The following is a 22,170-nucleotide window of genomic DNA, read 5'->3' as shown; positions in this document are numbered from 1 at the left end:
TGGATGATCCTTAAGGCCTTTTCCAACCCAAACCATCCTGGGAGTCCCTAAATTGGCAGAGCCCTCACCCCACAGGTAAATAAAGAGGATTCAGCCCTGTGCACGTCCCAGGGAAGGGCTGGGTCAGCACCAGGAAAAAATAAACAAAAATTACATTTATCACCTTCTCTTCCTGCTGACATTTGTAACTTAGGGCTGAGGGCAAGGAAAAGCAGCAGGAACTTGTTTGGGGTGTCTGGACAGAAAAACCTGAGCTGGTCCCAATGGCAACAACTCCTGGACTGGGTTTAAGACCAAATTTAAGTGTAGAGAGCTCAGGGGAGGCTGGGGGGTGTTGTGCACAATAATTCCAACTCCAAGCCAGGTTTCTTTAGTAACTCCTTTATTAAAATTACAAACCAGAGTTAAAATTCCTACATTATTCACATAGGTCAAGTTTCTAAGTTCATTGAATAAAGACAGTCCAGCGGCCAAAGGGGCCAGAAAGCCTGAGCAGCTCAGAGCTGCTGGTTTAAGACTTCAGCCAGGGCCTTCTCACTCCATGGCTCTCCCAGGGCAGTGGAAAAGTTCCTTCAGGCTCCGTGGGAAGAGGCAGGAGCAGAGCTCCAGTGCAGAGGCAAAGTTCTCTCAAGATTACAGGTGAAACCGTACCCAGCGTTCACAGCTCAGCAGGAGGGAGGGAGCTGGGAACACCCACCTGGAAAATCACCTCCATTCACTCCAGGAATTCCAAAGGAAATATTCTCACCCCCCCCCACTTGGCCCCAACACACAAATATTTACAGAGACACGACAAGAAAGAACCAGTTTGACTCCCTTGCTGAGGGCAGGGGCTGCTGCTCCAGCAGGAGAATCCAACTCCCTCAAAAGTCACCAGGAATGTGGCCTGAAGGGATGGGAAAGCTCCAGGTCAGGTAAACTACTCCTTGATGGGGGTGCAGCCTGAGAAGAAACTGATGTTGCTGCTCAGCATCCTCTTCTTCTTCCTCCCAAAGGGGTTCTGGTTCTCCTGGGACTCCTCATCCCTCCCGAGCAGGGAGGCAGCAGTGCTGGGAATCTTCAGGAGCACCTCCTGCTCTGTGATGTCCTGCAGGACCTGTGGGAAAGCAAGGGACAATCTTTGGAGTTAGTCACCACTGGAGTGACCCCACCAGAGGCAGCAGGACACCAAGTGCCAGGCCAACCTCAAGAGTTTTTTTACTCAAGTCAGGAAAAAGATAAATTTTTTGAAAAAATATCAAGATCCAGCAGGAAGAGACAGCAGTTGGAATAGTGGGCTCCCATGGGATAAGGGAATTTGTTTAGCTGAGGTGAAATGAGATGTGCCAGGTCAGAGAGGTCATTTTGAACATGGACAGATGTGATTTTATCCTGCAAACTCCTCACTTCCCCTCCCTCCTTGCTGAAGGTGCTGCAGGAAAACGTGGCAAGTTCATGGCATCATCTCAGTGTGGGAACTTAGGAATTCAGCGCCCTCTCAACTTCCACACGAGCTGCCTGGAGCTGTGCAGAGTTTTCCAGCAGCAGCTTCTCCTCTGGGGTGATTTCCCTCCAAGATCCCTCCTTCAGCAGCTCTGCTCTCCGCTGGGAATACCTTGGTGGTCGGAGTGATACACACGGGCTGGAAGAAGCTCTCTTCTGCTTTCACCTCCGTGGGGTCTTCCAGCTTCAAGGACCCTTCCGAGTCCCTTTTGTGCTCCTCACATGTTGTGGTTTCCTGAGGGGCAGCAGAGGGTAAAGCTCTTGCAGAGCATCCATCCCATCCCTTCCCACCACAGCCCCCTGCTCTCCAGCTGGGAAGTTTTCCACAGTACAGGATGCTGCAGCTCAGGCTAGGCCTCCATAAAATAGGCAATAATTAGTGCACTATGGGATGGCCCTGTTCCACATCTTTGAGATCCAAGAGTAAAATTCCCACTAGGAACATCAGTTTCTCATGGACCTTCCTGCTGCTACAATCCCCTCCCCAAACCATCCCTTCCATTCTTAAAAAGAAATCTGGGAATGAGGCAAGGTTTTGTGTTGTCTGAAGCCAAAGACAAAACTTTAATTTACTGAAGCCAGAAGGAAAATTGAAATTATTTATCCTCAGATTTGCGGATGAGAAGTGGGAACATGAAAATCTTTGCTCTGAATCTCCAAAATTCTGTCCTGAAAGGCAGAGTCTGGTCCTGCAGTGGAAAATTGTCCTCAGTTACCAGAGAGGCACTAATTAGTGACATTCACAGGGTTTCAGCAAAGTGCATGTGCTCTGCCTGGACAAACTATGCTTGTGTGGGAATTACCCTTCATCCAGCTTTGCTCCTGCCCAACTGCAGCCCCTGAGGGCCCCCAGAGCCAGCAGCACTCACCAGGCCCCGCTCCCTGTTCCTGCACGTGGCCGCGGCGCAGCTGCAGCCGTCGGTGCATCCCAACTTCTGCTTCCTGCAGCCACACTGCCTGTTCCCACAGCGGCCCTTGCACGAGCACTGCGGAGGGAGGCAAGGGGGATCCAGTGGCCAGGATGCTCCTGGAATGCTCCAGGTCCTGCCAGCTGTGGCATCTCAAGGACAGGAACACCCCCAAGCTGACCCTTGTCGCATTCTGCTGCATCCCAGAATAATTTTCCTCCTAATATCCAGAATAAAATCCTTCCACCTACAGATCCATCTTCAGGATCTACAGAAGTACCTTCAAGTGCCTGACTTGAGGTTATGCCAAAGGATCCCAGTTTCTGTGCCACACTTCCATGAAAAGAGGGAGCTCCCACCCCAAAAGCCTCAGGAATTTTCTGAGCCGCAGGCTGAAGCTCCAGACTGACACAGATGGAAGCTGAGGCTCTGTCAGCAATGGAAACTGCAGGTTCCCAAAGGAAACAGGGATCCACAACAGGTCATCTTTTTTTTTTTTTTTTTTTTTTAGTTTGTTTTCCCTAAAATCTGCTCCTTTAATGGATCTGGCTGCTGTGGGGGCCGTTCCTGAAGCAGAGGCCAGCTCAGACAGAGGCAGCTGGACAGAACATGGGAGAAGGTGACTTGGACAGGGAAAACCTGTCCAGGAAGGTCTTGCTGACTGCAGACAACCTTTGCTGTGTCTGTGGGAAGGTCCCAAACATCCCCAGGCACCCAAATAACCCATTCCTGCCACTCTGAGAACAGTGGAGACACCACACCTCACAGCTCCATACCCAACCCTTGCACACAGCCAGTGATTCCCTAGCAGACCTGGATCAAGGGCAGCTGCATCTTACCCCCATGAGATTTTTCCTTGTTGCTCTGCCTACTTTCCCAGGAAGCCAGTCAGAATCGTCCAGCTCCCCAGGGTCAGAGAGCAGCTCCTCCACATCCACCTCAGGGCTGGGTGCTCGGGGCTTGGCCGTCGTCTGCCGGCGGCTCTTGGGCTGCAACACAGGAGCACGAGGGGTTAGGCCACCAAAAATCCGTTCTATTTCATTAATAATATTAGTAATGATTACATTTTAATAAGGTTTTATTAGGGTTTTCAGAGTCCCTCGCAGCCAAGAAGGTTGTGGGGTGAGGGAGGGAAAAAAGATCCAGTTACCAGGATTGAAAATTCAATCAATTTAAACTATTGATGACAAATCCTTGGAAGTCCGAGTTGTTGACAAATCACATGACAAAAACAAGTGTCACACTCCTGTCCAAAGAGCTTTAAATAATTTCTTCTCCCAGCACTTAGATTTGGCTCTATGCAAAGCAGCAAAATTTGCTGTGAAACATGTGCCTTGCTCCATAATTTAAAGACTGGGAATGCTACAGAAAAACAATCTGGATTGTTTTGTTGAGGATACAAAGCCAGAACTACAATGAGGAAACAGGTTTGGGGGTTTGTTTGCTTTTTTTTTTTTTTTTTAACCAAAAAACTAATGTAAAGTATTTGAGTCTTCTGGAAAGGACTGAAGGGGCCACTTCAATGAGCAGAGCAAGTGCCTGGTAAAAGCAGCTTAGGAGAACAAAAACCACGTTATCAATAGCCAAGATTAACACTGGCAGAGAATTCAGGTGCAACACAAACTGTGCAGCCTCTTACTTTGGGTGGAACATAATCAAAAGAAGAGTCTGGAGACTCAGGTGGCCTTTGCTGGATGTGCCGGAGCTTCTGGCCACTGGCAACTTGGAGGAGCAGCAGTTTCTGTCAAAAGGGACAAGAATTAGCTCTGCAAAACCCATCAAACCCAACTGCCACGAGGCTCTGGTGTCTGTACAAGGCTCTACCTGTTTCAGAGTGTCATTTTCACGGAGGAGTTCCTGGTTCTTCTCACAGATCTCCCTCATTTTTTCCAGCTCTTCCTCCTGTTTGCAGGACAAGAGGAAATTTGTTTCATTGGAGATAAATAAGAGAAAATCCCCCAGGGTTATTCCAGCCTGCACAGCAACCACCCCATGCAGGCTTCTGCAAAGGGAACACACAATCCTCCTCCTAATTCCAGGTATCCCAAAGGATCCCACCTTCCCCAGCCTCCCTTGGCCACTGCACCTGGAACCGCAGTCGCTCCTGCAGTTGCTTCTCCTGCTCATTCAGGGAATCTTCCAATCTCTTCTCTGCTGCTTCCTTCTGCTGGAATTGGCTGAGCAGGTACAGAACCTAGAAGCAAGTTGGAATAAACAGGGGTGAACTCCTGAAAGGAGCACTTGGCATCAAAGTCCAGGCTCATGGAAATTTCCTGCCACTTCCAGCACAATTCCACCCATATCTATTTGAAAAGTGATCTTGTGCTCAGGTGTAGCCTCCTCATTTAAAGCAGGAGGAAAGTTACTGAATAAACCAATTTGCACAGGATGAATACAGAGATTTCTTTGGCTTTGAATGAACCATCTGCAAAAATCCAACAAAATTTGAGCTGCTATTCAGCACCAGCTTCATTTCAGCACATCCCCCTTTGCCTTTCTGTCTAAGCAGACCTGGAGATCAAACTCCAAGATTTCCATGAGCTGTGATTCACCTTTTCCTGGTGTTGCTGTTCCTGCACCAAAATCTGATTTTGGAACTCTGCCTCCATCTCTGCTATGTGGTTTCTCTCTTCCATCAGCATCTTCTGCACATCAGAGCAGCTGGCCTGGCTCTGCTGCAGGCCGCTCTGCAGTTTGCTCTCCTGCACTTTGGAGGAGACCAGCTGGAAAACAAGAGCAAGGCATGGCTTGGGACAGGGATTCCCTCTGGGACAGGGATTCCCTCTGGGACAGGTGCTGCAGTGTGGAGGGGAAGCATCCCTGTAACTTCCAGCCACCCCAGGAACTGGACCAGCCCTCAGCACCAAAGAAACCAGGAGAGATTTGGAGGCAGACACTTTGGAAGTGCAAACCAGGGAGCTGAGAGTCTTGTCCACAGCTCTGAATTCACCTCCCTTCCTGCAGCACTTGGAGTATTTTCCTTTTCACCCTTCTCCTTTGTTTTCCAAGCACCAGGGAGCAACAGGTAATTCTGTCCTTCATTGCTCTTTCCCTGATCCCACATGACCCCAGTTTCTCTTTTTCCCAACTCAACACCAATTCCACTGCTTCCCCTGACCTCAGCAGCACTGCCCTTGTTTCCCTGCTTGTTTAGGAAGTATTTTAGATACCTTTTCTCCTCTTCCTCTTCTAAAATTTGCTTTTTCCCTTCCCCATGCAAGCATTTAGCCAGTAGCTCCAGACCCTCATCTATTCCACTCCCCTCTTCCCTGCTTTTCAGATTTCACTCCCCAGTACAGATTAATCCAAACTTGAGAGGGGAATAAACCTCATTCATTGCAAGAGGGCTCCACTCAAATTCCTTTGGTCACTTCCTGTTTTTTGGGGCTAAGCAGACTTCCAGCCTTTGTTTCCAGGGATAAAAGAGGAAAATCCAGGGTTTACCTCTCCCAGGAGATATTTCAGAGCACATTTGGCCTCCAGGATGGTGGCAATGCTGTCCCAGCGCTGCTTGGCCCGATCTCCATTGTCTGCATCCAGGAGTTTCTGCTGCAGATCTGCTATCTGGGCACTCCTGGGGAAGAATCCATGGATTTGGGGTTACAACACCGGAGAAAACCAGGGCTGGTTTCTGGGCTAATGTGACTGTTCCCAGAATATTAAGTAAAATAGTATAAATTGAGGTTTTTGCTGCTCAGTAGAGCACTTGGAGCCTGCATTGCTCCCCTGGGGAGTTCTGCCTCCACTCCACATTCCCAAATAAAAGTGGAGGTTTTTCCCCCAGAGGTGCTCACTAACAGCTCAAAACACCCAGTTTAAGTTCCTGAGTATTTTCTCCACATTTTGGAAGAATTCCAGCCAGGAAAACCCACTGAAAGGTGTTTGAGGGTTTTACCCTCTGAAAAGCCATTTTCAACTTGTTTGGTCAGTTTGCCAGTAGATACTTGGCCAATCCCAAAAACCATCCTCCACAATTTGTTATAAATCCCTCTGATGGATGGACCAAATTCCTTCCTGAAGCATCCTTTGAACCCAAGAATAGGAATTTTTTAGTTCTGTAAAAATTGATTTTTGCATCAAATTTGGCATTTTTGGCTTGAACAAAACAAAGACAAAACTTCAGATGTCACTCCCTATCACCCTGTGTATAAAGATGCAGATTCTTGGTGTAATTATACCTCAGTTCTGTTTTCAGTTACAGTTTACCATGGGGGATGTTTTTCATCAGTGGAGACAGAGCTTGGCCAGCCACCCCATCAAACACCAAAGGTGATCCAGGTAGCACTGGAAGGCTTCCTTGGCTGACACCCAGTGTAAATATGATTAAAGGCCATAGATGCAGAGGAAAAAGGTTTGCCCATCAGTATGAATCAGACTGTAAAAACATGATTTTGAACCTTGGAGCTTTGGAAAAAGACTTTCAGCATCTGTATTTTCACCCCAATTTGCTTTGGCAGTGGCTCTAAATTAGATGGGTGAGGGTGCTGGTTGAGTAAGCAGACCAATGCTACTCCTCTTGTACTGAGTGAAAGGGCTTTACTGTGTGTTTTACACCCTCTTCCAGCTCCCAGAGAGCTGGGATGGGAATGAGGGAAAAAGCAGAGGCAAGGCTGTGTGGATGAGCGTTGTGGCAGTGCCTTACCTGAGCTCCATCTCTGTTTGCAGGCTCTCAATCTGCTTGGAGACCGAGAGATCCGTGTCCAGAGCCTGCAGGTCGGCCAGGCAGTACGTGCGCCTCTGGAAGCACAGCACCAGGATGCAGGGCAGGAACAGGGCAGGAAATCACACATTTACACATATTCCAGCTAGGAAAGCCTCCAGGCATCTCCCCACAGCTTCAGTTCCATCGTTCCTCCCCAAAAGCCTTTGCTAAGAGGAGTGAGCCACTCACACCCCTCAGAATCCTTGAGGTTGGAAAAGCTCTCCCAGAGCGTTGAGTCCAACCATTCACCCAACACTGATGGGTCACCCATGTCCCCAAGTGCCACATCCAGACGTTTTTTGGACACTTCCAGGGATGATGATTCCACCACTTCCCTGGGCAGCCTGTTACAAAGCCTGACTTTCCCTGCCCTTTCAGGGAAAAAAAAAATCCCAAATTCTATTAAGTAACAAGTTCCTTCAGCACCTCTTGTCCCTGACATGCCAGAGGATAAAAATATTAACCCTTTCTCACAGAAAGGCAGCCAAGGGTGGGATCCATCCCCACCTTCTGAGGGAACAGGTCAGGTAGGAGACAGAGGAATGAATCCAGTATTGCTGAACAGCCAGAGGAGTGGGGTGGGAAAAGGGGAATCTCCCTCTTACCCGGAGCTTTGGAGGGGGGTTTTCTCCAGCATCTTTCTTCTCTTTCAGCTGAAGGAGCTCTTTTGCCAGGATTTTCCTGTCCTCCAGCAGGTCTGCCAGGTGTCTTCGAGCTTCCTCAGTGCTGACAAGAACCTCGACTTCATTTGCAAGCCAGCTCTGGAAAAATAACCCCAAAACCCAGTGGTTGAGCTCAACTCCAGGACTGAATCCTTCTCTGTGAAGGCATTTCAGAGAAGCTGAATAATCCCATTGCAATTCCCTGGTCCTCCTGCCACCAAGGCCAGCAGCACCCACCCCAAATCCCAGTGTTGGGATGCAAAAACACTGTTACCCACTTTGACTCGTGCAGCAATTCCTTCCATGCCCCGGTTTTGGGTCTCCTTCCGTTTATCCGCCACCTCCTTCTGCCTCTGCAGGGCATCCTTGAGGCGTTTGTTGGCAGCTGCTGCCTGGAAAAGATTCCACAAGGAGCTGAACAGGGACTGCAAATCATCTGCTACAGCTGGAAACACCAGGGATTCCCAGCCCAGGGCAAACACTGGGACAGCGACAGCACAAGGTTAATAAATCTCAAGTTATCCTGGTTTAACTCAAGGAGATTTATTTCCTTTGCTGCCATTCCTCCTTTAAAAGACAAGCTCCTTCTAGGCCTGAAAGTAGAAGAAAACACCCAAAAGGAGGGTTGAAAATGCATTTCTTTTGCAAAGCCATTCCAAAAGGATTTTGAACTGCAACCTTGTAGATCCACCACTCAAACTCATTCCCCACTTCCTACCTTGGGCATCTGCATGGATTTGCCACAGGAACCTGGCACTCAGGGCCAACCCCTGGCACCCAGGGTCACCCCTGGCACCCAGGGCCAACCCCTGGCACCCAGGGCCAACCCCTGGCCTTTAAGGAGCAAATTTAACTGGGATCCCTCAAAGGCCCCAGGGCAGAAATGGGGATTTCCCTACAGAGAGAATTTGTTTTTTCCAGCCTCTAAACTTCCTTTAAGAGGTTTCTGTGTATCCTGTTCCTTCCTCCAGCCCCACTTGGCAGACTTGAGGCATTGGCTGGGAGTTCCCAGGAGATGTTGGCTCCTCACCTCCTCTGTTTTGCGCCGGAGGATGTTGGCCTGTTTCTGGAAATCCCTCTCCAGCTTGAGGAGCTCATATTGTCTCTTACGGTCCTGCAAGGAAAAACAGCAGGAAAAGTCACATTTTTCATTACAAAGGAAAGGTTGCACCCCCAAAATTCCAGCCAAGGCATTGAGGGGCAGGAATTGCTGTGACCGAACTCCAGGTGTTTGCTGGCCATTGTACTCAGCCACCACAAGCAGCTGGATTTTATTAACCTGCAGATCCAACATTCCTTTGGAAGTTTTAAAACCTCTTATGCTGAGGCCAAACTTTACAACTTTAAATCCTTCAAATATTGACTACTTTTGCTTTCTGCTTTAGAACAGAGTCATGGCTGTGGCAAGAGCTTGAAGATCTCCGGCCTCAAACAAGTCCAAGTGGTGAAAAGTGGCTGCCACATGAGCCAAGCTTCTCTTCAAAGCATTCCCAGCTCTTCTAAGATACTTCCCAGTTAAAGAAACCTTCAGGCAGCCTTTTGGAGGGAGGAATAGTGTGAAGGGCTTGTTTGCTCACCTTTTCCTTCAGCTGGATCACTTCCTTGTCCTTCTGCTGCTTCCACTGCCTGAATTTCTCAGTGTCTTCTTTCATCTGACGCATCAGCTGCACCCTTTGCTGCTTCATTTCCTGGAAAACACCAGTGGCTGGAAGAATTAATCCAGGATTTACATCCTAAAGAGCTTCAACCTCCATTCCCCTCTGTGTCTGCCAGGTGGGAAATCTTACTGTGCTCCCATCCAGGACACTCTCAAAGTGCTAAAAACCAGGGTGGTTTTTTTTAGGCATAAAAGGAAGACCAACACAGGCACAATTTAGGGAAATCAAATTATTTGACTGAGGCAATAAATTAGAAGTGCCAGAAGATATTTTGGACTTATTTTCCTCCCAAATCTCACTAGTCACCTGCCTATTGTGGTCATGTAGCCACAGGAATCTTGTCAAAAACTGCTGTTTTCAGTCTGACTAAACAGAAAGTGGATTCCTGCCTGGGATTCCTGCCTGGGAGCTGCTTTGACCACACTGGCTCAAGCCAGAGGTGCCTGTTGGTTACCCTGATCTCCTGGTTCAGTTTGGACACCGTGTGCTCCGTGGATTCCTTCAGCTTCAGGAGCTTGGATTGCTCATTCAGCTTCTTCTTGAGCTCACTAATTTGTGCTTCCAGCTCCTGGAGCCTCTTCCGGCGCCGCTCGCTCAGCCTGGAGAGAAACAACAACAAATCCTCTCCAGCTTCAGAGACACCTCATGAAAAATGTCACCTCTGCTGCTGCTGAAAGCCCACAGGAGGTTTCTTTGCAGATTCTGGCACATTAAAGGAATACTTTTACACCAAAAAAGAGCTTTTACAGATCATGGAAGTCAGATCATTGGATTTTCAGACACACTGACAACCCCCAGAGCTGCAGGCAGAGCCCTCTTACTTGGCCTGGTTGATGTCCTTCTTTGCCATTTGCAGAGCAAGGATCAACTCCTCCTTTTCCTTCTGCAAGTTGCTGACCTCCAATTCCAGATCCTTGATATTGGTCTAGAAAGGACAAGAAGAATAAATCTCCAAATAAAAAAACTTGGAAAGACAGACACCCTGAAGAGAAAACTTTAAGACTGAGAAACCTTGCAAAACCCCATTCCTTCACATCAGGCTGCTAAAGCACCTTATCTAAGAGCAGTGTGAGGGCCACAGGGGCTGGCCCAGCACACTCTGGAGCTTTGCTGGGCACAGAACCACTGGGGCCACGTCCTGACTGAATCATTTCAGAGATGGGAGATCCCAGCACAGCAGGGAAAACTGCCCAAGGGAGCAGGGACCCAGCTTAAGGAATAGACCCAAATCAGAACAGACTCCTGAGGACAGATCTCCTCCCTTCCCTCCCCAGCAGGAATTGGGGAAAACAAACCAAGGAGGATTTCAGCTTTACCTGGTACTGGGACTGAATGGGCCCAAGCTGAGTATCATTTTGAGACATTTTTTTGGCCAGTGCCTCTTTCAGAGTCAGGGCTTTGTTGAGCTCCAGCAGCTCCCTGGAGAGCTGGGCCTGGCGCAGGGCGTGTTGGGTGCTGAAGTCGTTGGAGGCTCTCTTGGATTCCTGGCCCACTTCTGCTCCCTGCAGGAGACACAGCCATGAGGAGAGGCCAATCCAGAGCTCCTGAATTACACAATCTCTTTCTACAGAGTGCTACAAATTCATTTTTATGTTAAAAAAAAAAAAAAAAAAAAAAATCAATCAGATATTCAGAAATGAGAACGGGTTCTTGACCGTGGACACATTGAGTTTGAAACAGCACAAGAGTGATGACTTATCAAGCATTTGGGTTAGAAAATTAGCAGGAGGGAGCAGATAAAAGTGATGAGGAGATAAAAGCGTGCCCTGGTGAGGTGTGCACTGCTGAGCCCCTCACTTACACCTGGAGAATCCTGTTCAGAGTTTGGCAGCTCTGCAGCAGCTTCTGTGGTGGCAGTGTTTTCACTCTGGTGGATAGAAAAGCAGAAAATTTGGGTGAAAAGGGAAATATGAAATAAAATTAAGGAAATAACAGCCTGTTGGCACATTATGGCACAACGTGATGCTCCTCTGGCCAGAACCTCTCTGGAAAGAGACCATCATCCTCCTCCTCCTCGAGGAATGTGAGGAAACTCCTCCACATCCCATTGGAAAAGCCATTCCTTGAAATATTCCCTGAACTCCAGCACGGGAGAGAACAGGAAGAGGAGGAGGAGAGAACAGAGGAATGTCCAGTGAGGGAGAACTGAAATTCCTCCATTAGACAAAAGCCTGGAAGCTTCTATTTAACCATTTCAGACCCCTGCAATTCACATTGTCCATAAAAATCACCAAGTTTGGAACACTCCATCCAATTTAGGGACTCTAAACCCATGCCAAGCTCCTGCATCAGTTTTTCCATGTAGACTCCTCCTTCCCTTCCCCCTCAGGAGCAGCACAAGTGGCCTTTCTGCAGCATCAAAGCACAACAGGACAGTTTTGAAGTGGATCTCAAGAGTCATTTCACACTTTTAATTGCTGGGCTCCTTGAGGGAAGTTGTTGGAGTGGAATCCCAGATTTCCTGAGTAAGCTGACACAACTCCCCCCCTCCCTGGGATCAGCCTTACCTGCAGCTCAGCCAGCACCTGCTGCAGGTTCCGGATCACCTCCACATTTTCCTTTAACTCCTCATCTTCCACAGTCTCCACCAGCTTCTGCAGATCCAACTTGCACCTGGAAACATGGCAACAAGTCCATGGTGAGTTTGTGCCAGGGAAGAACAACTTTCCCCACTCAGCCTGTGAATTAATTCTGGAGAATTAATGAACAAAGCCCAGCTGACTGGATCCAGTTTATCCCACTGAAAACATTGAATTCCAAAGGACATTATCCCAGAAGAAGGGTGTGGGGACACTTACACAGCGTGGTGCTGGAGCTGCTCTAGTTTTGCATTCATCTTCTCATTTTCTTGCTCTGTCTAGAGAAATCAGAATTCAATTGAATTGTAGAAGATAAGAAGCCAGAAATCAGCTGATTAATTTGCAGCAAAAGATTGGCAGTGTGAAAATCAATGCACTGAAAGATCTTTCATGGTCAGGGCCACCAGTTTGGATTGCACAGCATTTTTTCAGGGATAGACACTGCAGGCAATAGGAAAAAAGCAGGGTGGGGAAGGGAGAGCACAAGTGTGCAGGTGCTATTTAACATACTAAAATAAAATATTTAAAGTATTAAAAAGCTGAAAGATTCAGGTCTCCTTTTTCCAAAAGGAAACTAAAGGCCAGCAGACTCTGGCAGGCTTTTGGTTCTGACTGATTTGGCATCAATGTGAGAGGAACATTTAAGAGAGATTCTCAAGATGTCATAAATACAGGAGCTGCTGTTGATTCACTCCCAGCAATTTAGAGCTCTCCTGGGATAACTGAACTCACCAGGATGATCCTCTCCAGCATCTGTGCTGTTTGCCCAGCAGCCTCACTCAGCCCCTGGCTCAGCTTCTGGTTCTCCTCCTGCAGGGATTGGTTCTTCTCCATCAGGGATTGGAGGTTCTCTGAGGGGGCCAAACCACTGCAACAGCAAGGAGCAGCTGGGTGTGAGTTTGGGCTTTGGGACAGCACTGAGGTCACCTCCAAAATGATTATTATTCCCTAAATAAATTAAAATAAATAGCCCAGAATGGTTTGGGAAGGAAGGATCTTAAAGCTCATCCAGCCCCACCCCTACCATGGGCAGGAACACCTTCCACAGACCAGGCTGCTCCAGGTTCTGTCCAAGCCTTGGACACTTCCAGAATGCAGGAAAAAACCTCCAAACAGAGGTTGGGAACTCCGTGTTCTTGGTTTTGAAACATCCTCAGAACACAACACCTGCACAATCCAACTCTGTCCCAGACTTTGTGCTTTCAAGGATAATGGAGGTGGAACTGCCCCAGATTTAGGGGTAGAGGAGTGAGGAGAACAGGGATGATGCGTCTCAGAGACAGGAATTTATTCAGGAGGTGTTTCCTGGCTCCTCTTTTACTTCCTGCAACAGATTTCTGCAATCATGAGGTGTTTGCTACAAAGCTAAATATCCCAGGGAATTCCAGGAAGGATGACAAAAAGAGGGGGAAAAAAACCAACCAATTTGTTCTCCCCTCACTCCACAGCACTGCTTAGCAGAGCTAAGAGATCCAGAGACTTCTCTGGAGTGTGATAAATACACATCCAGAGGTCATTAAATGACAAATCTTACTTGAGAGCCACGGGCAGGGTCCCTCCGTGGGCCTGGAGCAGCAGCACCTGGAGCTGCTGGACCTGCAAAGACAAAAAATTATTGCTTGTAAATGTAGCAGCTCCTAGGATCCTTGGTCTTCCTGACTCCTCTGCTCCGTAATTCCCCTTTTACCACTGCCTGTGGAAAGGAGTGGTGTTGTTACAGTACTCCAAGTTATTTATTCCTCAAATAAAAAGGTTCTTCACTTCCCTCTGGGATCACCCCAGGGAAAACCCTTCCCACTGTGCTGGGCACAGGCAGGAGATGTCAGGAAGGCACCAAACCACCTCTGTCTGCCTGACTGTGCCTGTAGCTCGCCAGGCAATGATTTGTTGGGTGGAAGGGAAATTTAAATTACACCAGCACCGCCACTTTTCTCTGGCTGCAGGAAAACTCCAAGAAATATCCACACATCCCCTTTCCCAGCCACCTCCAGAGACGGAGCAATGCACGTTAGGGATGTTTTGCATTTTTTGTGAGGTTGTGCCTTCCTTTGGGGTTAGCTGAGGGGTTCACCCAGTGTTGGAATCCTGGGGGATGCTGAGAATTTTTAAACTTTCTGTGCTTAAAGGCACAGACCCACACGAGAACACTAAATTTGACCTGAGGTTGTAGAACAGGCTTTTAAATTTGATTAGTAGCACTAAGATTATGGGTGTGCAGATAGTTAGAAGTCTGTAATATCAAAGGGTAGAAAATTTAAGAGTTTAGGATTTTAGAATATAGAAATAAATATGAAGCAAGATAGAAGTTTAAGGGTAGAAGCAAGTTGTTCTTCTTTATCTTCTTCCTCCTTCTTCATGAGTTTAGGTGATGTTTTGTAATCAGACAGAAAAGTCTGCAGTGTGGGCTTCGAGGGATCAGTTATTAAGTTAAAAGAGAAAATAATCTAAGGGTCCTTTATTAATTAGATAGTTTAGTTGTAAAAAACCTTGTAACAAGAGTTAGTTAGCCATTTTGTGCCTTGTTAATGAAAAAGCTGAACTCACTGTAGTGAGACTGCAACACAGATAAGAAATAATAAACATAAAATACTGTCTCAATCCCAGCCTCAAAAAAATCAATAGCCCAGTACCTGCTGCTTCAGCTGGTGCAGCTCAGCTGCCTGGGGGTCCACGTTGACAATGGGTTTGTTTTTGATCTTCCTGGCCCTGTCAGCATAGCGCAGAGTGTTCAGGGTCTCCTCCAGGTTGGAATCTGCTGGGCTCACGCAGGCGATCATCAGCGTGTGGCTGTTCCCACCCAGGGAGTCTGGGAAGGAGGAGAAACAATGTCAAAGCTCTCAGAGCAACAGTGACAGTGAAATGTCATCCTTCAAGGGTTCCGACCCCATGAGTGCGGCCCCAAATTGCGGATTAAACAGCTGGATTTTGGTGAAGCTCATTTATTTCTGCTCTGCACACTCAGTTCTGTATTAAAGTGGGGTTTTTGCAAGCCAAAGTCAGGGTTTGAAAGCAAAGGTTTCACCCCAGAAGCCCCAGCTGCTGCCCTAATAAATAATTTATGATGCCATTTCTGGCCTGTTTATCCAGTGTTTTCTGCAATTTAAGGAATTTTTGGCTAGGAACAGATCACAAAGCTGAATGGAACTTCATCCTTTGGTTTTATACAAATTGGCTCTTAAAGCTACTGATCAGGAAAAAAAAGGGGCCCCACATGCAGCCCAATCCAGATTTTAATGAAGTAATTTCAGACATGGAAAATACTGAAAAGAATTTGTACCATATTATGTAATTACCATGAAAATCCCAGTAATTTCATTACTAAACCTGTGCCCGAATTACAGGGTAACTAACTTAAATAAAATGCATTGAAAGACAAATCCCAGCTATTGAAAAATAAAGACCAAGATATTCAGACTAAGAAAACAAATCCCAGGGAAGGCACAGACAGCTGGAGCTTCATTCTGGCTGTGACATCACCCAGGGAGTTGCTATAATTAAGGTACAATAATAGATCTCTACTCCCACGCTTCTCCTCTTCCTTCTCCCCACCAAAAATATGCCCTGATTTTGTCTTGTTTCCTCCTGTCACACAAAGTGCAGGAGAGCAGGACTTGTTTTGAGCTCATCTCGCTGCATTTGCAACCTAAAGTAAGAGTCCAGGAAAGGCCTGGCTTCAGTGAGGAATTAAACAAACAAATCCCTTTGCAGCAGCAGCTCTGAGCAGGGGGGTTTCCTCCTGCTTTGTTATTTAAAAAGCACCTGTAAATTTAGGCTTTGTCATCATCTTCTCTCACCTTGAAGCAGCCTGGTCAGCTTAGAGTCTCTGTAGGGGACAAACCCTCCCTTTTTATTCTCATCTCCCAGAGCACTGATGACATTCCCCAGGCACAGGAGGCCTCTGTTGATGTTGATTCCTGCAGACAAAGCTCACAGTGAGCACAGGCACCTCAACAGCTCCAAACTCCTCATTTCCTGCCCTTATTAAAAATTTAACAAGGCTTCAAAAAAGCAGATTAAAGGGTTAAAGGAAGTGCTTTGCTCTGTTATTAAGTCCCAAGTGAGAAGAAACCCAAACTCCACCAGTCCCAGCCCAGAGACCTTCTTTGAGTCTGTCTCCCTCAGCCTTGGTCTTCTTTTGTCTCTCAGAGCCAGCAAGATCCACCAGGTGTAGCTTGCAGTGAAAACTGCAGTTCCTAAGGCAGAAAGAATCTGTGTTACTCTCCCAGGTAAACTTCCAGGTGGAAAAGGAGCAGCCCAGGAGCTGAAAATTCAGAGAGCCAAAACCTGAACTGCCTTGAAAAGCACGGCTCAGGAGCAGGATGAGGAAATTTTGGGGAAGTAACTCTCATCAGCTGCACAATGACACTCACTTGTCATTTTTCTTCTTCTGATCGATGCAGATGGTGAAGATGGCATGGGATCTGGAGGACTGGGAATTCATGGCCGTGGATCCCACAGTTCTGGAGTTGTTCCCCTGCTCCAGGCAGGACACGGTCTCTTGGGCACAGGTGACATTTCTTTCTGTCAACCCCACGATCTGTAGCCAGGAAGGAAACATTGTTTATCCTCTGCTTCCTCTTCATCCCACCTGGGATCAGAAAAATCTCCCTCCCCCTCAGGCTGTGCCAGCCCATTCCCAAGAATCACCCCCAGCCAGGGGGTTGGAATAGAAACTCCCAGGAAAAACTGGTTCTGAATTTCACTTCAGGAACATGGAATCACATCACCTGTTCCTAAACACCCCCCAGGTTCCTCTGCCTGCTCCAGAGCCAGCTGGGCTCTGGGATGGAGCCAGAGCTCCTCAGGGCTCCAGGGAACAATCCATGGATATCCCAGGCCAAGCTGGGAGTTAGAGCTGTGCCAGTCACAGGAAGGGGCTGACGGGGAGGGGATTTGTGTGAATAAAGCACTGCAGAGGCAGGTCCCAGGGACACAAACCAGAGAGGGGATGAGCAGGAGGGGCTGGATGTGCTCCTTGGCGAGCTGTGCTTTCCCTGAGCATCCCAACCCCTGGATCTCTCTGTGCTGCTCCCAACACACGGATGAGCCCCATCCCACTGCTTCAGGGATGACAGAAAATCCCCCATGAACCCCTTCAGTCCCCAGCAGGGCAGACCTTGATGCCTTCCTTGGGATCCTCCCGGATGCTGATCTGGGAGCGCTCTCGGGAGGGGCACAGCAGGTCCAGGATGTCCTCGTTGTAGATCTGGAAGCAGCAGCTCAGAGTTATACCAGGCAAAGCAAGGAGTTATGCTGAAATTAGGGCTAATCTGGCATCACATTTCACCTTTAGGGAAAGACACCTTGGAGCAGAAAGGGCTGACAAAACCTCCTGGAGTCTCAGGGGTTGGTTTGATCAATATCTGTTACCTGAAGGAGGTGACCTCACAGCTCCCTTTATTCCTAAACTTGATAAAAACCAAACTTTTACCTCCAGATAAGAAACTTTGAGGACGAAGTCCCAGTCCTGCCTTTGCTGTTTCTCCTCAAAGAGCAGCTTGATGACCCTGGGGATGACCCCCACGCTGGGCTCATACTCCTGGTTGGCAGTGTAGGTGCCTCCCATGGAATAGGTTTTCCCTGACCCTGTCTGTCCGTAGGCCAAGACAGTGGCATTGTATCCTGAGGGAACAAAGGGAGAGTCACGTGGAGAGTGAAAGCTGCATTTTTGAAAACCACCCTTGCAGAAAATCATCCGTTTACACCAGTTTTAAGCAGAGATCACAGTCAGGAATGATGAGGGAAAAAAAAAAAAAAAAAGGCAATGAAAGCTTCATAAAGCACAGATAAAATGATTATTTCAGCTCTTTGTTAAGACTGGATGTTTTATTAGAGCTATTACAGCACAAATTCCCTGTGGTCCCAGCTCCACTGCAGCATCCTGGAACAGGATGTTTATCAATCCGTTGTGTTATCCTTAAGGAGGGAGAGGGACTTTTTATAATGGCTTGGAGTTACAGGAAAAGGGGGAATGGCTTCCCACTGCCAGAGGAATACTGGGAAGGAATTGTTCCCCGTGAATGTGGGGAGGCCTGGCATAGGGTTCCCAAAGAAGCTGTGGCTGCCCCTGCATCCCTGGAATTGTCCAAGGCCAGGCTGGACAGGGCTTGGAGCAGCCTGGGACAGTGGAAGGTGTCCCTGCCCACGGCAGGGGTGAAATGGGATGAGCTTTAAGGACCGCTCCGACCCAAACTCCGCTGGCATTCCATGAAAACTGCCTCGCACGGGCAGCCTCGGCGGCCTCAGCGAACACACCCCCCTCGTTCCGCGGAGGCTCCGAACGGGCAAAACCTGGGACAAACCTTTGAAGATGCCTCGGACCAGAGGCGACACCGCGGTGTTGAAAACCTCCTCCTGCTCCACGGACGGGTCGAACACGTAGTCGTAGGTGAAGGCTTTGTCATTGCCCACCACGACCTGCGGACGAGAGGGACGGGGCAGCGCTGGTGGCCGCGCCGGGGCGGCGGGACCCCCGGGGGACCCCCGAGGCTCACCTGCGGCTCCCCGGGCACGAAGGACAGGCATATGCGGCAGCCCTCGCCGGTCTCCTTGGGCACCAGCGGCCGGCAGCGCAGCGCCACGCGCACCGGGATGCCCTTCTCGTCCTCCCGCACCATCACCAGCCTGCGGGACACGAGCGCCGTGAGGCGGGAGGGGACGGAGCGGGGCCCAGCGGCCCTGCCCGGGCTGGGGGAGGAGCGGCGGGGAAGCGGCCGCAGCGGGGCTCTGGGATGGAGCGGGGGGGGGGGGGTGTGCAGCGGCCCTGCCGGGGCGCGGGGATGGAGCGGAAGCCCCGGGCCGGGTGCGGGGCTGCAGCGGGGGCGGAGCGGGCCCGGCCTGGCCCTGCCCGGTGTCGCGGGGCGGCCGCGGGACTGACCTGGAACCGCCGCTGCCCGTCCCGATGGCAGCGCCGCAACGGCCGCCGTTCAAACCGGGCCGCGCGCCGCCGCGGCCAATCACCGAGCGGCACGGCGGGCGCGGCGGCGCCGCAGCCAATCGCGAGGCCGTTCGTCACCGAGAGGCGGGGCGGCAGCCAATCGCGGAGCGGTGCGTCACGCGGCGGCGGGGGTCAACCGAGGGTGAGGGTGGCACGGCGCGAGGGGCGGGGCGAAGGGTGGGGCTGAACCAATCGCGTGCGGGTGCGTCGGCGGGGGGGCGGGGCGAGGGGCGGGTCTCGGCCAATCGCAGCGCGGTGCGTCGCGCGCGCGGGGCGCGTCCCGGGCGCGGCGGAGCGGCAGCATGGAGGGCCGGGTGCCCTACGACGACTTCCCGGTGGTTTTCCTGCCGCCCTACGAGAGCCCGCCCGCCTGGGTGCCGCCGCACGAGGTCAGCCCGGGACGGGGGGGGAGCGGGGGCGCGGCCCGGGAGCGGCGGCGGAGGCGGCCGCGGGGTCCCGCCGGGCGGGGGAGCCCGGCCCGGCCCCGGCTGAGCCGCCGCGCGTCCCCCGCAGCGCGTGTATCACCCCGACTACAACAACGAGCTCACGCAGTTCCTGCCCCGCACCATCGTGCTCAAGAAGCCGCCCGGGGCGCAGGTGAGGCGGGCGGCGCCGGCCCGGCGCTGCCTGGGCGCGGTGTCGCGTTCCCGGAGCGTTTCGTGGCAGAAAAGGCGCTGGGATCGCGATATTCCCGACTGGCAGCGCCCCTGGCACAGGGGACGGCTGTGACAGGCGTGGGGCGGGCAGGGTGGCAGATGCCAGGGCGGTGGGCGAGGGGAGGGGTTGTTCCCGATGTGGTATCTTGGGATGTGGAGCTGCTGGAGGGTGGGAGCGGGTCCCCTCAGGTGTTCCCGGTGGCAGGAATCCGGAGAGAGGGCCTGGCGCTGCCGCCTGGCTGAGCACCGCAGCACCCACGCCTTGGATCCGTCCGGGGGCAGAGCAGGGAGGAGGGTCCTGGGGCGTTGGAAGGGCCCTGGACAGGGAGCAGAGTCCTGGGGAATGGAAAGAGAACTGGCCCCAGGGAAGGGTCCCGGTGACTGCATTTCCCTGCTGGCTTTTCCCACAGCTGGGCTTCAACATCCGAGGAGGAAAAGCCTCACAGTTGGGAATCTTCATCTCCAAGGTGTGTCCGTCCTTGTGCCGTTCCCGCCCGGATCCTGCCTGTGCCGCTGGGAGCAGCTGAGCCCGCGGGGTGGGCAGGGAGGCTCTGGCTGCTCAGAACATCCTGCACCGCTCCCTGGCCTCCTCCCAGCCCCTGGAATTGCTGCCCGGGGCAGTGTGGGAGGGGAGCCGTGGGAGATCCCCTGCTGCCACCCCTGCTCTCCCTTCCCAGGTGATTCCCGACTCGGACGCTCACAGGGCCGGGCTGCAGGAGGGGGACCAGGTGCTCTCAGTGAACGATGTGGATTTCCAGGACATTGAGCACAGCAAGGTGAGCGCTGGGATGGGAAATCCACCTCCTTGCAGCCTCTCAGCCCAGCACAGAAGCCGTGGAATGCTCTTTCCTCGTTTTCCAGGCCGTGGAGATCCTGAAGACGGCGCGGGAGATCACGATGCGCGTCCGGTACTTCCCCTACAGTAAGTGCCCGGTCCTGGGATGCTCCTTGGAAGCAAACTGCCATAAATCCCTGCCCATTCCACCCAAAATCCCTGCCCACTCCACCCGAGTTTAGCGTCCCAAGGTCACTGACTGTTGATTGGGGATCAGGCACCACGTCAGGATAATGAGGCCTGGCTTCATCTACCCATGTAGGAGAGCTCAGAGAGCAGGAAAGTGGGATGGTTGGGAATGGAAAAGTTAATTTCAAGCTCATGAATTTCAGCTAATTATCCTTGAATAACACAGGAGTGAGGTTTGGCAGAGGTGCCAGTGGTGGATATCCCTCCCTAAGGATGTTTGAATTGTGAGTGAAGGGAAGGACTGGGTTAACTCCCAGTTTCTGCTTCTACACCTATAAAGTTCCAAGATTTGAGGGATAAAAAAAGGGAGAAGTCAAGCCAAACAAGGATTCTTCATAGAATGGAAAGTGGCTGTTAACAAGAAAAAAAGAATAAAAGGAGTAGGGGAAGAGGGAGTTTCAAACAAATAACTTAAAACAAAGCACTTTGTTCTAAATGCCCTAAAATCACTTGAAATGACTGCTGGGGGTGCACTTTGAAAGCCAGAGGGTCTCAAACACTGCCTCCACTTGGGAATGTGTGTTTTCCTGAACATTTTGGGTGGTTGCCCCTGGCCATCCTCTCCTTGTCCCTCCCTCCCAGATTACCAGCGGCAGAAGGAACGGACGGTTCACTAACAGGGAGCTTCATCCTGCCAAAACCTCTCCACTCCTTTTTCCCAACGTCTGAGATGACTCCTCACGTTTGAGCTTTCACTGGAGGCACCGCTGGCCTGCACAGGATCAGCTCTTTCCCACGTGGGGAGATGCCAAGGGGCTCATTTGGCTGGAAGATGGATGGGGATTGAGGCTGTGCTCCTGGGAATGGGTGTTGGGAAAAGCTGGTGTGAGGTGGGTCCTGGGGGGCAGCTGCTCCAGTAGGATCCAGATTTTAGCAAGACTTTAATTAAGTGAGTTCTGGGCTGGTTCTGGATCCCTTGATCCTGGATCCCTGGTTGTTGAGCTTTCCTGAGCAGAGCACAGGCATTGTTCCACTCTCTTGTGCCATGGAATTCTTTCCTTCTCCTCTGTCCCGGCTCTGCTGTGCATTGCTGGGTTTGCTGGCAACTCCAGGAGTGAAATTCAGCCCCAGTTTGTGCACAGCTCTGGCTGTTTGTGCCTCTTTGCTGATAAAACCCCCACAATATAGGACTGGGATGTTTGGAAATGTTAAATTATCAAGGAAATTATCAGCAATTCCAGGGGCAAATGCCTGGTGGGATAATGTTGTAATGGCTTCAGGACAGCCCTGGCTCTGACCTTCTCTTCCTTGTGGTGTTTTCCACTTTTTCTGTAAAAACAATCAATAAATAAGTACAGCAGCCTGACTTCAGCTTCTTCCCACTCAGGAAGTCTGTGTGGAGGTTGGGATGTACCCACCATGAGCACCATTCCAAGGCAATGCTGGGACAAGGCTCAGCTCCAGTCACCCTTGCAGCCTGCAGGAGAAAATCTGGGATCTGCAGCTGTTTCAGGGGCTTTTTCCACTGACTCTGCTGGAAATCAGCCCCTGATTAAGCTGGAGTGTGTTCCAGCACTGCCAGGAAGGAGCAAGGCAGGATTGTGGCTGTGGTGGCACCAACA

At 50.5% G+C, this 22,170-nt stretch overlaps 2 protein-coding genes across 4 annotated transcripts; one reads left to right on the top strand and one right to left on the bottom strand.

Annotated features, from left to right (window-relative positions):
- Positions 1-365: 365 nt before the first annotated feature.
- KIF4A (kinesin family member 4A) lies at positions 366-18,848 on the bottom strand. Of its 2 annotated transcripts, XM_053955889.1 has the most exons (30): positions 18,486-18,848; positions 18,294-18,408; positions 17,423-17,613; positions 17,108-17,197; positions 16,362-16,528; positions 16,090-16,184; positions 15,786-15,905; positions 14,622-14,797; positions 13,526-13,587; positions 12,724-12,859; positions 12,211-12,269; positions 11,920-12,025; positions 11,214-11,279; positions 10,729-10,914; positions 10,234-10,337; positions 9,867-10,011; positions 9,332-9,442; positions 8,785-8,868; positions 8,033-8,146; positions 7,698-7,853; positions 7,033-7,127; positions 5,835-5,964; positions 4,943-5,113; positions 4,477-4,584; positions 4,215-4,292; positions 4,030-4,131; positions 3,230-3,379; positions 2,352-2,468; positions 1,595-1,717; positions 366-1,096 (listed from the first exon to the last, which is right to left on the bottom strand). In XM_053955889.1, the coding sequence occupies exons 1-30, from the start codon at positions 18,606-18,608 to the stop codon at positions 920-922; spliced, it is 3,657 nt and encodes a 1,218-aa protein (XP_053811864.1). In that variant the 5' UTR covers positions 18,609-18,848; the 3' UTR covers positions 366-919. The 2 variants fall into 2 exon arrangements, with proteins under 2 accessions (XP_053811864.1, XP_053811865.1); XM_053955890.1 differs by lacking the exons at positions 366-1,096; positions 1,595-1,717 and adding an exon at positions 2,024-2,171.
- Positions 18,849-19,173: 325 nt separating this feature from the next.
- Positions 19,174-21,919, top strand: PDZD11 (PDZ domain containing 11). 2 transcript variants are annotated; one of them, XM_053955722.1, is made up of 6 exons: positions 19,174-19,317; positions 19,442-19,525; positions 19,995-20,051; positions 20,262-20,360; positions 20,446-20,506; positions 21,191-21,919. In XM_053955722.1, exons 1-6 carry the CDS (start codon positions 19,231-19,233, stop codon positions 21,223-21,225), a joined length of 423 nt encoding a protein of 140 aa, XP_053811697.1. In that variant the 5' UTR covers positions 19,174-19,230; the 3' UTR covers positions 21,226-21,919. The 2 variants fall into 2 exon arrangements, with proteins under 2 accessions (XP_053811697.1, XP_053811698.1); XM_053955723.1 differs by lacking the exon at positions 19,995-20,051.
- The last annotated feature ends 251 nt before the right edge of the window (positions 21,920-22,170 follow it).

This window comes from Vidua chalybeata, chromosome 14 (assembly GCF_026979565.1).
Source record: "Vidua chalybeata isolate OUT-0048 chromosome 14, bVidCha1 merged haplotype, whole genome shotgun sequence".
Taxonomy (NCBI): Eukaryota; Metazoa; Chordata; class Aves; order Passeriformes; family Viduidae; genus Vidua; species Vidua chalybeata.
The sequence above is the reverse complement of the archived record's forward strand: the minus strand, read 5'-3'. Positions and strand labels throughout refer to the sequence as shown.

Excerpts from the sequence above, each read along its gene's own strand:
- KIF4A (XM_053955889.1), bottom strand. The coding sequence starts at position 18,608 with ATGGTGCGGGAGGACGAGAAGGGCATCCCGGTGCGCGTGGCGCTGCGC. Across the intron at positions 16,185-16,361 it reads CAGAAGAAGAAAAATGACAA|GAACTGCAGTTTTCACTGCA; the intron begins GTGAGTGTCATT and ends TTTCTGCCTTAG. Across the intron at positions 7,854-8,032 it reads GAATTGCTGCACGAGTCAAA|AGCTGGCTTGCAAATGAAGT; the intron begins GTGGGTAACAGT and ends TTATTTTTCCAG.
- PDZD11 (XM_053955722.1), top strand. The coding sequence starts at position 19,231 with ATGGAGGGCCGGGTGCCCTACGACGACTTCCCGGTGGTTTTCCTGCCG. Across the intron at positions 19,318-19,441 it reads CCTGGGTGCCGCCGCACGAG|CGCGTGTATCACCCCGACTA; the intron begins GTCAGCCCGGGA and ends CGTCCCCCGCAG. Across the intron at positions 20,052-20,261 it reads TGGGAATCTTCATCTCCAAG|GTGATTCCCGACTCGGACGC; the intron begins GTGTGTCCGTCC and ends CTCCCTTCCCAG.